Genomic DNA, 15,000 nt, shown 5'->3' on the forward strand with positions numbered 1-15,000 from the left:
ATGGTTCAACATGCAGAAATGTGTCCATCACTCACTGTGGGTCAATGTAGGAGTCCTGACAGATATTTAAACAAGTATACAGTATATATTGTGTCCATCAGTCTCTGCTCAATGTCGGAGAGGGTCGCAGCTTTCAAGTGAAGAGAAAATCCGAAGTGCTCAGGGAATTGTTCAGAAAAAATCTTGAAGGTGCTCTTTGGTGTTGGGGAAAAAACAATATCTTGTCAAAAAAGGGAGTCCAAGGCACTCTTCTTGTGGAAAAATATTAAAAAGCCTTTATTGAAACATGGCTAATAAGTTTAAAAACATGGGAGCGGAGACCCACGCGTTTCGGCGCAAGCCTTCTTCAGGGTCGCTTCTTGAGGGTCGCTGCTTTGTTGGACTCGGAGGAGTCTAAACTAGACGTGCAACAGGAGACCATCGGAAATCCATAGGCCTAAACCTTAAAAGCCCTCCCGGCTTAGAAAAAGCCCACTCAAAGCAGGCTACAGTTGCTAGTCAGGCTTTTCTCTCAGGTGATTCTTTTATTTTTATTTTTTTACAGCAGTGCTTTCCTCCCTCATCCGGGAGAAATGTGATTCCTCCCTTGTGACCTTGGAAGGACAGACACTGTGGAGGACAGAACAGAACGGGGATCTACCAGAAAGGAAGACTTTAGCACTGTCTTCCCAGTGTAGAACAGTGCCGTTTAGTGTTTTAGATGTTTGCATGTGTTCACTTCAGTTAGTCTGAAATTATGCGATGGGAATAATGTGGTTTAGCCTCCAAGAGAGCACGTTAGCACATTTCCTAGGCCTATTTAAAAACTCCACCTTTATTGTCACCGCGCACAAACGGAAAAAGTGGATGAACGTCCGTGATAAACTATGAGCCTCGTGGGGATTAAGTGAAATCTTAACCACAGAGTGGTGGGCAAATGTGAAAGCAACCGACATCATCAGTTGAAACTAATGTGCGGGAAATTAACACAGATTTGACAAACAACCTGTAGCCTACGTTGGGGATGCTGCCATCCATCATCCATTGAAGTATCATGTATCAGTGCCGTTTAGTGTTTTAGATGTTTGCATGTGTTCACTTCAGTTAGTCTGACATATGCAATGGGAATAATGTGGAAACTTTACACTGTATTCAACACTGGGGTGAATTTCTCGATACCAAAGTTGCTTACTACATTAGCTACTTCGTTGCTTTCAATGCATTTTCCCATTGGCAACTACAGAAGTTGCTAACAGGCTAACAACGTCCCTTTTGAGAAACTCACCCCTGGTTAGCATGATGGAGCTGGATAAGATGAATGGAAGATGGGAGATGGTGAGATAGATTGAGGGATACTCTCACATGGGAGGAAATCGCTATTCCGACATAGCGCTATTCCGACACTTTTTTAGGGTTAGGGTTAGGGTTAGGGTTAAGGTTAGGGATGTCGGAATAGCGGCATGTAGGAATAGCGGCATGTAGGAATAGCGGCGGACGGTGGAAAACGTGTCGGTATTCCGACAATAGACATTAACGTCGGAATAGCGACATGTCGGAATAGCGCCACGTAACCCTCTCACATCACACTTAACAGTGTGCCAAATTGTAAAAGTACAAAAATATTAGTGATGTACAGGATCCAAGATCCGGTTCCGGATCTGGCAGGATATAATAGGGTTTTGCAGACTATCCGGATCCGGCAGGATCTAAAGCAGTGGATCCGGTATCCGGCAGTCACCTAAAAATCAGGATCTGGGGCATCTCTACTTTTTACGTAGCCTAGGCTTTTCAGTCAGTCTTTCACAACCCCAATCACTGCATGGAGTGAAAGCCCTTTGGAAGCGGCCGTTGAAGGCAGTGTGGCAGTAAGCCAATGAGTCTTAAAAATAGTTTGCGCCAACGTAATAAACAGGGCCCACGTGTGCGAGTTGGCTATGTGTTTCAAGTCTTTCGTAGGATCCGGTATCCGGTTCCGGATCCGGCAGGATCTCAAGCAGTGGATCCGATATCCGGCAGGATCCTAAAAATCAGGATCCGGTGCATCTCTAAAAAATATCACAGTAACCCCACCAACCCCATTCCATCTCCTCCAAATAGTTGAAAAAGTCTTCAGTTAATCTTCAGCCCGAAGATCATATACACTGTAGCACAGGACTTTCGTTAAGATGCTTGTCTTTTTTTTCATGACATGTCAATGTCCTGTCCCAATGAACATCAAAATTGTCCTTGTTCCTGGTCATGTTTATTACGCACAGTGGAATCCATTACATAGGCCAGTGTTTCTCAACAGGGGTGCCGGGGCACCCTGGGGTGCCGCGGGCCCCCTTCAGGGGTGCCGCGGAAACGTGGCTGATAAATAAATTATGTAATATAATACATATTCGTCTAAATTGATAAGTTAGTTAGACAGTGTAGTCTTTCATCTGCCATTTAGGCACAATGAAGTAAATATAGGTCGCCCCAGTCACCTGCAACTTCGAACGTAGGTCGTGTGACGTCTCCAAATGTGTTATTTTTCTAAGCTTTTGTGGTATCCATAGAATGTATATACAATGTATGGTGGTATCGGATGCGATGCCATGTTACGGCTTGTTGGTTTGGGGTGCCTTGAAATTTTTCATGAATTGAAAGGGTGCCTTGCCTAAAAAAAGGTTGAGAAACACTGACATAGGCTACCAGTGCACTGGCATGGCCATTTTCTATGGTCATCTACTAGCCTGATAAACCAGACTAAATGTGAGATTAAATGTGTAATTTAGTCTGGCCCCGATGAATGACACATCGAGAGATTGTTGATGGAAACAACCCATTGTTTTTCAAACTGTGTCTGTGCCTATTGACCAGTGCTTTGTCGTCACTCCCTCAAAACCCTGTCCGCTTTGCATCCAAAGATTCAAAACAAATCAAAACAAGTCTCCTGCGTTGTGATTAGTCTGCCAGATTCAGGGCATTACAATGTCCGAGGCTAGACCCACTCGCAGGCAAAAATAATTTTGGCCGCTGGCGGGTGGGGCTAGTTTACTAGGCTAGTCATCTACCAAAACAAGGGCCAATCAAAACAATGTAATCTCATTGTACTGCATACAGCATACAGTGTACAGCATAGCAGGCAGACATGCTTGGGACCCCCAAGCCACCAGATGGTGAAAAAAAGCTCACACTTTAAACTTCAATAGTGTCAATTAGCTTGAAATGTTCATTTTTTTGCATTTTTGCTTGGGCTTGGGACTCCACCTGAATCCAGAATGGCCTCTGAGCCTACATAACACATGAACACCCCATAAAGTGCATGCACTATATAGCGAGAATCACTTAACTCAACATTGCAGACAAAACCACGGTTTCATTTTATTTATTGTGTATATAGAAAAAGCTCAGAGCAACAAGTCACACAGTCATTGCGGCTCGCCTGCAGCCCCTGTAGGCTAGTCTCTCTCTAATCCACCACACGCACAGGGGTGGACTGGTAATCTGGCATACGGGGCATTTTCCCAGTGGGCCCACAGTCAGTGGTGTAGTCTACGTATAACGCGGGTATACGGAGTATACCCACTTCTAAATTTCAGGGATTTCAGTATACCCACTTAAAATGGATTGATCCATTGTTTTGAATAGCAAAAATATATATAGTATACCCACTTCAAAAAATGATCAAATATACAGTATACCCACCATAAAAAAGTAGACTACACCACTGCTGACAGTCCTCAGGGCCCATGCTTGTTGTTGTTGTTGTTGTTGTTGTTGTTGATGATTTCCTGGGGATTGGCCTACAAATTAGAGGGGGAGGCCCATGGTTCCATTGTCAATACAGTAGACAGTGGATGCAGCCAGTCAAGCGCGGCCTGTGGATGTGTTAAAATGCCCGTGTCATTTTTTTATCTCAGTCCTAGCGCTGACCATGGACGAACGTCAGTCCGAATGTTTGGGCGGTGAATCACATCCCCCAAAATAGGCAGGAACAGGCAAGAGAAGAGAGGCAGGAGAAGGGAGCCAAGCCCCTCTCTAAGCTAATCTGATGCTGGGTTACGCGCTTATCCCGTCCATCTGGCCCGATTGGTGTATAGCATGTACAGGGCCAGCCGGGGAAGCCGACGACAGGCTGGTGACAAAGGGGTATGTTGCCCCGGGGCCCGGGGAAAGAGAGGGGATACCCAGAACTGGGTCCCAATTTCTATTACATGTATTGAGTGGAATCGGGCCGTTCACATGGCTTAGTCCCGGGCCCAGTCAAAAGCTGTCAGCGGCCCAACGGCCAGGCATACATGACTGATGCTAGCTTTAGCGCGGCCGGGGGACTTTGCGGCGACTTTTCGACTCCATATTTAAAAACAATGGCAGGACCGCTGACAGCGGGGACGCTTTCCGGTGTGTCATAACGTCTTGCAGCTGGTGGTGCGGTGCAGGTCAAAATCATAAGCTGTTAACATTTCCAAGTTTCCCTGTGTACCTTGTACATTTTCGTTGTTTCGTTGGTTTATTTTGACGCTCTGCGTGTGTGTGTGTGTGTGTGTGTGTGTGTGTGTGTGTGTGTGTGTGTGTGTGTGTGTGTGTGTGTGTGTGTGTGTGTGTGTGTGTGTGTGTGTGTGTGTGCGTGTGCGTGTGTGTGCGTGCATGTGTGCAATGTGACTTAGGGCTGAGGGATTGATAGAGTCAATCAGGGGTGTGCGTGCATGCGTGTGTGTGTGCGTGAATGCATGTATGTGTGTGTCACTCTGTCCCACTGTGTCTGCACGTATACCTATGTGTGTGTGTGCGTGTGCGTGTGCGTGTGCGTGTGTGTGTGTGTGTGTGTGCGTGTGCGTGTGCGTGTGCGTGTGTGTGTGTGTGTGAGTGTGAATGCATGAGAGTATGTGTTCATATGTGTGGTTGTGCTGAGCCTTACTGCAGCTCATTGCATCTTAGTTGGGTTGGGTGATTGTACTGTATATGGGAGTGATTGCATCACACATTTATATGGTGCACTCCCTCAAATGCATATCACCAGGCATTGATAATGTCTCAATAAGGTATTGATAACTTCTGCACAAATACTGCATATACAGGGCAGTCATGGGTAAGCGGTTAGGGCCACAGACTTATAGCCCAAAGGTTGCCGGTTTGACTCCTGACCCACCAGGTTGGTGGGGGGAGTAATTAACCAATGCTCTCCCCATCCTCATCCATGACAGAGGTACCCTGAGCATGGTACCGTCCTGCCGTACTGCTCCCTTGGGGCGCCATTGAGGGCTGCCCCCTTGCATGGGTGAGGCATAAAATGCAATTTCTGCAGTTTACAGTTGACAATGGTCTGGGCCAGATTGATGCACAGCCTAGATATGGCTGAAGCCCAGGGGCCGCCTGATTTGTGAAGGGGGGGGGGGGTTAATTCTGCAGAATTGCAGACGCAGAATTGGAAAAAGTCCACTACTCTCGTTAGTCTTTTCTATAGTTGACAGACTTTCATTTATAGCTGAGAATTATGACACTGTTCACATCATTTTCTAATTATTATTTTTTTCTACGGGGAGTGGGGGGTACCCGTAGCCTTGGGGCCCCAGGCCATCTCCATCTGGCCCTGACAGTGGTCATCAGGCCCGCCGACAGGGGGGGACAAAGGGGTATGTTGTCCCGGGCCCAGGGAGATAGGGGGTCCAGAATTGGGTCCCAATTACTGTGTATGTATTGGATAGGGGGCCCTTTCAGGTGACTTTGTCCTGGGCCCAGAAAAAGCTGACAGCGGCCCTGGTGGTCATGGATCCTGCGGTGTGTTAAAGGTCCCTTGGTCACCCATGCTTTTTTGGGGAGCCTGGGGTCAGTGAGGCAAATCCCCCCCCCCCCGATGTGTTAAAGGTTCTTCGCTCAAGCCCCCCTTTTCTGTGGAGGTGAGAATTGGGCAGCTGTCCCAGTCTAGAGCATTATCTGATCCACGCAGTCTTCGCTTGCTGCCTGCTTGAAACCCAAACCTGCGCAACCCAATAGTGCTTTAAACTCCCCCCGCTGAGAAACCAAACTCCTACCCCTCTACAAAGCTTCCCCTCCAAGACTTAATGAAGCAGTACAGTAGATTAAGACTGCATTGGGAAGGATGGGGAGAGGTAGAGAAAGAAAGAAAGAAAGAAAGAAAGAAAGAAAGAAAGAAAGAAAGAAAGAAAGAAAGAAAGAAAGAAAGAAAGAAAGAAAGAAATAATGTGTGTGTGTGTGTGTGTGTGTGTGTGTGTGTGTGTGTGTGTGTGTGTGTGTGTGTGTGTGTGTGTGTGTGTCACAAAGAGAGAGAGGAAGAACAGGGCAGAGAGAAAGACACTGTAACTGAGAGGCAGAAGACTAAAATGCATTGCTCAATGTACATACAGTACATCTACTTTTGCTCGTCACCGTCATCCAATCTATACACTACATTGTATGTGGGAGGTTGCGTAAGAGCCGGGGAGACCCCTGAGCGAAGCCATGGCAACGCCAAACAAGCCAAGAATAACACAAGCCCCCTAATTATAATTAACTTAGACGTTCTCCGACATGTGTTCGATTGTGTGCCGAGAACATTATAGAGTTTGCACGTCTCTCTCTCTCTCTTTTTTGTTCTATTTTAGTGGGCGATGATTGACCAGCAGCTAATGGCACACCATCATTACAAATGCTGAGCCTGAGGCTACAAGGTCCCACTTCGTTCTCGTGATACGTGCTGAATGGACTCCACAATCACGAAGGTTTTTTTTTCCCCCACCACTGAATTGATGATTGGCTGAATCTTGTGTTTCCAATAATCACCTGTGGCCATTGCCATTTGGCCTGGCCTCGTGTCTTTTTGAGACAGTTGAGTGATGCTTCAACACAAGTATACAAGGCTATAGCCCCTTCAAATAGTCTATGCCTAAGCATTTCCATTCAAGGAGCTGTGTAATTTGAGTCCGCCAGTTTGGAGTTCGAGTGTGCTGTGTTCCTGCTCTCTGTTTTTGGCCCACACACTCGAGCAACTCTTAAGAAAAAGGGGGCATGCCGCCGGCAAACAAATGTTATAGCACTGCAGTGCAGACAGCGCAGGGGTGAATTTCTCAAAAGCAAAGTTGCTAACTACATTAGCTACTTTGCTGTTTTCAATGCATTTTCCCATTGGCAACTACCGAAGTTGCTAACAGGCTAACAACTTCTCTTTTGAGAAACTCACTCCAGAAACGAAGCGACACAAAGCCCTTCATTCGAAAACGGTACGGTATTTAAACAACAAAGGAAGCCCTTATTCCTAACTGCTCTCACAAGGGTTGGAAAGTTTTTATTTTAGCCAGCGAAGTGAGGTGGCAGCAGTGCTTGGGGTGATTTGTAGAAGCCTCTATGTTTTGTGAGTTGGGATGGAATTTGCTAGAACTCGAGGCTTGGCACATCGTTGGTGTTCTTGCCCATCAAACTGTCATGGTTCTTTTTTTTCTTTTTTTTTAAAGGAGATATTTTGGGGGGTTTCGTGTCTTTGTTCAGATAAAGCAGTCAGGGAACCAGTGGGACAGTGTTGGAATATTACTCAGACCAGACTCGCAACTGGGTCCATAGGCACGTAATCTGTATACAGTCAGGCGTTTCAGCACATTGCACCATAGCACCCTCCAAAGTATTTTTGTTGTCTTAGGTTGTATTTTTGTAGAATGTGTGTAAAGAACATCAAAATACAAAATGACTGAAAATGTGTAGACTGCCGACTGCCTTCGAGGAGTGTCATTAAGGCTAAATCCAACTTCACCCCTTAAGCCCTACGCCTTTCCCCTTCCCCTCCGTTTTGCATGTTCATGTGAAGGTCTAGGGCTTTCCCAATTCATGTTCAGACAGAAGGGATGGGGTAAAAGGAAAGGGCTTTCTACCCCTTCAAACGGAGATTATCCGAAGGCACACTTGAAACGAAGGGCTACGACCGAATTCCCTGAATGCATTGCGAATGGCTTTAAAAAATGGCGGCATCAACAAAGAAGTACACAAATATTTTCGCCGTAATGTCCGGCTTTACAGTTGTAATAATTGTTGCATTGTACTAAGCTTAACATTGTCCCAATGTGTCATGGTCATTGTCCCCGTCAAAAGCACATGAACAAAAATCACTATTAACGTCAACCTAATGAATAGAATTAGTGACAGCTGTGAGTGTCATTCTGTGATTGTTGAAGGGGTGTCTCAATTCGTAGGGATTGCATTTCAAGCCCTATACCTTACTGCTTCGTTTGACAGCACAAGGGGCAAAGGGAAGGGGTAGGGGTAGGGGTAGGGGTAGTAATTAGATATGGGATTCGGACCAAGTGTTTTTGTGTGTGTTGCCGAAAAAAACAGCTCTATTCAGGCCAAGTTTACTACATTAAATTATTTTTGTATCGTTTCCATCGTGGATACACTGTCAATGCACAGTAAAACGCTGGAAAACAACTTGGTGAAATAATTTGAAGTCGCCAAAGCCCATCACTTCAGCCCAGATCTGATCCAGTGCTGTATAAAAACAGCAGCCTTATTAAATTTCATGTTTTTTGCGGAAAACCTAGCCTGCATAACTAACAATCAGTGTCATAGTTTAGTTGAACTAGAAACTCTATAATGACACAAAATACTCTCTCTCTCTCTCTCTGTCTCTCTCTGTCTCTCTCTCTCTCTCTCTCTCTCTCTCTCTCTCTCTCTCTCTCTTTCTCTCTCTTTCTCTCTCTCTCTCCTGGCAGATGCGGTGGCCGAGGGAGCTAGCCCCGTGGTGGGCCCCGAAGATGAGGCTCTTCTCCAGCTGAAGCTGCAGCCCGAGGGGGGCGACCTCTTCCCACCCTGCGGATGTGGACCCGCGACGGAGGAAGGGGTAGGCCCCAGCACCTCCAACGACACCCCGGCCCCTGAGAGAGTCTGCCAGCCCTGCAACGCTGGCCCTGCCCTGGGCTCGATCCCTGTGGAGGAGGGTGAGGAGGAGGTGGTGGAGGAGGAAGAGGAGGCCAACTCTGCCGAGGAAGAAGCTGCGGCGGCACCAGAAGAAGATGTGAGTGAGGAAGAGGAGGAAGAGGCAGAGGAGGCAACGGCTGACGATGATGTTGAGGCTGAACCTGCTGCTGAGGAGGAAGAGGCTGTCGCTGAAGAAGAAGAATCAGTTGAGGAGTCTGAGGAACTGACAGAAGACGTTGCTGAAGTTGAGGAGACTTCTGAGGAAGAGGAAGATGAAGAGATGGCTGCTGATGAGGACAACTCTGCAGAGGAAGTAGAGGGCAGCGATGAGGACGAGTCTGCAGAGTCCATGGAAGAGTCTGAAGAGGAATCCGAAGAAGCAGAAGAAGAGGAGGAGGAGGAGGAGGAGGCGGAGGAGGAGGTGGAAGTAGCAGAGCCTGAGGTCGCCTCGGAGGAGGAAGAGGAGGAGGAGGCAGAGGAGGAGGAGGAGGCAGCTGTGGAGGAGCCCGAGGTCGCTGCTGAAGAAGCTGAAGACACTGCCGAGGCTGTTGAAGAAGCTGAGGCGGAGGAACCAATTCCAGAACCTGAGGAGGCCACAGAAGTCGAAGCTGAAGCTGAAGCAGAAGCAGAGGTAGGGGAGGCAGCACCAGAAGCAGAAGAGGTCGAAGAACCAGGAACAACCACAGAGGTGGAAGCTGAAGCGGAACCTGAGACAGAGGAAGTCGTCGAGGAGACAGCTCCAGAACCAGAGCCAGTTGTAGAAGCGGAAGAGGTAGAACCAGTTGTTGAGGAAGCGGAACCAGTAGCAACAGAGGAGGTAGAACCAGAACTTGAGGCAGTGGTAGAAGAACCAGAAGCAGAAGCAGAGGCAGTAGCAGCTGCTGAGCCAGAGCCAGAACCAGTTGTAGAGGAAGCTGTAGCTGTTGAGGAACCAGTAGTAGAGGAAACCGAGGCAGTTGCAGAAGAAGAACTTGCACCAGAAGCTGCTCCTGTGGCGGAGGAGGCACCAGCTGAGGAGTCTGTGGTAGAGGAGGTGGTAGAGGAGGCAGTGGTAGAAGAGGCAGTGGTAGAAGATGTAGTAGAGGAGGTGGTGGTGGAGGAGGAACCAGCTGCTCCAGTGGTGGTGGAGGAGGTGCCAGTTGCTGCTGCCCCCACTGTCGAGGAGGTGAAACCAGTTGCGAAGCCAGCAGGCAAGCCGAAAGGTAGCCAACCAAGTCTTGTTTTGGGTTCAAGTTTGTCTTTCTTGAGTGTTACTACATCTTGGGGTTCAAGTTTGACTTTCATACCATCACTAAACTTGTTAACATCTTGGGTGCAAGTTACACTCTCACGAGTTAACCTTTAGCATCTTGGGTTCATGTTGGATATTCATGACAAATTTGATTTCACACTAGTGTATAATTCTTATACTGACATGATCTTGGGTTGGAGTGTCACTTCCACGACTAAACATTTTACATCGTGGCTTAAAGTTTGACTTTCATATCATGACTAAACTTGTTAACATCTCGAATTCGAGTTTTATTTTCATGACTAAGTCTGTTACATTCTTGTGTTTCATTGTCATATCATGGCTGCACCTCAATCTCACAACAAAGTGTATCATTCTAATGTACTTGTTACAAGAAACTGACAGGTTACACCGTTATTAAGGAGAGCCAAGAAGGTGCTGTCTTCTTTTTGTTTTGTGTTAACATTTTGAATGCCCTGCATGAGAGTAGCAGCAGGGCTGTTTTTGTTTTATATGTATTTTTAATTTTTTTATTTTTCCAAAAGTCTGCTACCCTTTAATATCACACAGCCACTGAATGAGTGCTTTTAGCTGCTATAAAATGCATTTTGTTGTAGAGTCTCCCCCATGCCTAGTGAGGAGGGAATATCTCCACAGCTGCTTCGATACATCGCAACATTCAGAGTGTTAATTTGACACTTAGAGAGTCTAAAGTAACACTCATAGTGTTGTTTCTTCTCTCTGCGGTGTTGAATTAGTGGCATAGAGCAGAGGAGTCACTTTGTTACAGATAGCATTACATAAGATACAAACTAAGGGCGTATTCACACCTACCACGTTTGGTCCGGACCAAAGGACCAAACGGACCAGGTTCGGACCTTTTGGGATGGTCTGAATACAAACCAGCGAATCCTGGTCCGGACCAAACAAGTGGACCGAGACCGAGCTGAAAGGTCGGACTCGGTCCGGATCAAACGAACCCTGGTGCGGACCTTTTGGAGGTGTGAAAGCAGACCGGACCTAATCCCAGACTTTTTGCTTTTTTGTACCTCGGGAGCTTCCGTCGTTTTTCGAGATTAATGGGAAACAGAGTGTAAACAAAGCGACTCCACAACTTGTCATGTCCATGTCTTTGGTGTAAATTCGACAGAGTGGTTTGTTTGCAACAATATTAGCCTAATATTAATAAAATAATAGCCTAAACTATCGCAATCGTGGGCCTAGGCTACATGGCTACGGTCATTCATGTTCAATGAGGATGGCTTGTCAGTGGAGCACAGGAAAGGAAAAAGAGACTGTTAATTTACCTATCACAGCATTTTAAATGTTGATTGGGGCAAATCCGAAAAGCATCTACTGAAGAAACGGAAGAAAACTCTGTAGTCCGCACAGTATGGATTCTGATCATGATAGCAATAATTACGATGTTAGCACTTATCCCCATGGCTTGCTAGCTGTGCGTTGGGTGGATGTCGGCTAGTGGAATACTTGTGTGAGAAGTTATGATGAAGACAACGAAGGTAATTAATTAATTTACCCGCTGTAGTGGCATGTTGGTAAGTTTGTATGATCCAAACGCTATGCCCGTGCTCATCATGTTACTTTTTTCTTGATGGAGTGCGTGAAATATTGCTGCAAATGGTAGCCAATATTCCAATACAAACGTATCCAAATGACAGTGGAGCGCACTGTTTATTTTCGAGAAGAAAGAATGGCGTGGTGCGTGGAATAAGCTCGCCAATTGAGCCTGTTTTGCGTCGTTCCCAGACATCCCAAGTGTAAAACACTGATTGCAGGGAGGTGGTTATCCTAATATTGACGACTAAACCAGCCAGCAATCTCGCCCGCACGCTAGGCCTATATGACATTATAAGAAAGAAAGAAAGAAACAGGGATAAAATGTGGCTATCCCAACTCGCGGGATCAATCAGTTGGCTTTCAGGAAGACTCCCTTCATGTCATGAGCTTCAGATAGTCTGCGCTATATTTCGTGTGAGCGCTATGCCATACATGCCGTGAACGTTTTTTTTCATGCCGCTGAACTCTTTGGATGCTTGTTAGAGGTGTGTCGTTCATGAACGAGCCGGTTCTTTTGAACGGCTCCCTGAAGTGAACGATGGGAACCGGGTCACAGCTGGGGGAGCCACTCGACCGTTATTTCGTTCATTTTTCATTCATTTTAAGCACGTGACCTCGACCAGAGTAATTAAATTTGGGAAAAAACACAATTGTTTGCCTCAAAGAGAGGCAAAAACGGTCTTTAGAAGCAGGAGAATAATCAGTTGTTGTTTGGACAACATTACCTTGAGGAGGAGTCAAAATATTACATTTTTAACACTGAATAAATAATTTAAAAAAGAGCCAAAAGAGCCAGTTTTTTGAACGGCTCTTTGAAACGAACGAGCCACTAAGATCCGGATCCCGAAAAAGAGCCATAAATCCCATCTCTAATGCTTGTAGGCCTATTTGGACATAGCCTTAACTTGTTGCGCGTGTCGTTTCTGACCAATAGCTGAACGACCTCAGGGCGCGTGGCTTTCTTGTCGATTTTGGTCCGCTTACTGAAATGTACACAGTCTGAAAGCCAACCGCACCAAATTTTTAGAATTAGGTTCGGACCAAACAAAGTGAACTATCGGACTTTCCTGGTCTGAATACGCCATAAAGTGAAGCAAGCAAACCAAAATCAAAGTAGCAAGATATTAGCAAGAAACTCTGTACTCAAAACTGTGTTAACATATTAATATATTTACAAACATTTTTGTAAATGTTTTTTTAAAAGGTTAATTATTTACTAGGTGTTAACATATTATTTAGTGAGTGTTCATGACGCTTTAATAAGACTGGTATTCTTAGGTGTTACCTGTATGTCAAATCAGCAACCAAGTGTAACAAAGGCAAAGCCTGTTGCTGGCTAATATGCTGATTGCCATAACTGTCAAGTTAACATGACTTACAAAATGAACAAGCACAAAATGAACAAGCACATGGCATGCCTTCATCTCCAATTAACCCACATTGACATGTAGTTTGCCACTGTCCTCGCCCTCTTTGTCAGTCAGAAAAGACATCTCAAGTAGCAACCACCTCCCAACCCTCTCTCCCATTGTCCCCCAACCCCACCCCACCAGCAGTGGCAGAACAATTGCACACAGGGCCCCAGAGCACCCCCCCCCCCTTGCCAAGGTCACATTAGTGCCCCCCTCCACCAATACGGGAAGGCCCTGAGCCCTTGTACAAAAGCCCTGCTAGCCCTCCCCATTTAGCTACGGCCCTGCCCGCCAGCATCCTCTATTAACTTTCCCCTCTCAGGGCCAGGCCCAAAACAAAGCCAGCTGAAAGCCACCAACTCAATGCATGTAATATAATGGGCACCCAATTCTGCCCCCTCTTCTCTCCCTGGGCCCTGGGTGACTGACCCTTTTGTTCCCCCCCACTATCGACTTCCCTGCTACTACCCACGGCCAGCCTCTTCCATTGGCTGCCCCCCCCCTCGTCTCTCCGCTCCTCTTGGCACTGACAGCTGCTGTGGAGACGGAGAGGGAGAGGGAGAGGGAGAGGGAGAGAGGGCTTCAAGCGCCCTTCAGTGAGGCACTTAGAGAGTGGCGCCATTCACCAAAGTGTCGAGTGGAGTGTGTGACCAGGGGGAGAGGACTTGGCAGCCGAGTGTTGACACCACAGTCAGTGCCATGAAAGAGGAGTGCCGAGCGCCCTCCCGCCCTCCCGCACCGCCTCAACCGACACCCCTCTCCTCTCCCTCCTTCCCCTCTTCCTCTTCCTCCCTCACCCTCACCCTCTTCCTCCCTTCCCTGTCTTCCCCTCAAGCCCCCATTGAAATATACCAAATAGCCCCCAACCAACCCCTCAACCACCCATGCCATGACTAGTAGCGTCACACACACACATGCGCACTCGTACACCCGTCTTACCCTCCCAAAACCCTTTGAAACTGTGCTTTTGTGCCCCCCAACCTACCCCCTTACTCTCTGCCGCCTCCTCCTAGCCCCGTTCCCTACCTACCCCCCCTCAACCAACCTACCCCCTTTGCTCCCTTGCCCAACCCACCCCACCCATTCCCATCTACGCCTCCCCTCCCCAAACCCCCTCTGCAACCGCACCAATGTAACCGCCTCCATCACCTGATAGCTCTGAGGCTGGTTGGCTGGCCGGCTGGCACAAGGGGTGCAACCGAAAAAAAAAGTCTCGGTGCATAAATACCCTTCCCAAAATAGAGGAGCTGGTTGTCTGATGGTGGTATTCTAACAATATGTCCTACTCCCCTTACCGCTTCTACACCATGGCAGTCTGAGAACCGCTAATGAAGTCACGTCTCACTCAGCAATTGTAAATGTGACGTGCGAGAGAGGTGGTCTTCCTTTTAATAAGGCAGATTTATGAGACTGAGGTACCATTACCTACAGTGGGGCCCTGACGAACACATTGAATGCTAACGGCCTGTTTGCAAAAGCCACGTGTATCTTTAGGCCTCCTGGAGTGCAATAGATGCTAACAACCTTTTTGCTAAAGACAAGTGTATCAGTCCTCTTCAAATGCACTCGACCATTTCACTGTCAGTTAACCCCTTAGCACAGAGCCTTTGTTATAACCTTACTGTCCCCAAAAATGTAATGGTTATTATTTAATCTGTTACTCAAGGCTCTCGGTACTGTCATAGCAATGTTGTTATGAAAGCGAAAGTTGTGGTGTATTTTCAGCAAAGAGTGAATAAGCCTGTATTGATTCCAGAAGAAACTGCTAATCAACTGTCTCATCTTTATCTGTCATCTCTAGTAATGCATTGGGTTTTTTTGCTTGTTTCTTCTCCTGGGTAGCCAAATCCAAGGCCTCGGCCGCACCAGTGCCCCCTAGGGACAGGTCTCACATCGATGAAACGCTGCGCCATAGCTCTCAACCCTCTGAGG

General features: G+C 47.0%; 1 protein-coding gene across 1 annotated transcript in view; it reads left to right on the top strand.

Moving 5' to 3' along the window:
• The window catches only part of wu:fc22b06 (calphotin), a 56,239-nt gene that overhangs the window by 20,253 nt on the left and 20,986 nt on the right, over positions 1-15,000 (top strand). The window contains exons 2-3 of the mRNA XM_063198300.1: positions 8,643-10,049; positions 14,911-15,000. The exon at positions 14,911-15,000 is cut by the window's right edge and continues 9 nt beyond it. Coding sequence (XP_063054370.1) covers positions 8,643-10,049; positions 14,911-15,000 — 1,497 coding nt within the window. The remainder of the gene's footprint in view (positions 1-8,642; positions 10,050-14,910) is intronic.

Source organism: Engraulis encrasicolus, chromosome 1 (assembly GCF_034702125.1).
Source record: "Engraulis encrasicolus isolate BLACKSEA-1 chromosome 1, IST_EnEncr_1.0, whole genome shotgun sequence".
NCBI lineage: Eukaryota > Metazoa > Chordata > Actinopteri > Clupeiformes > Engraulidae > Engraulis > Engraulis encrasicolus.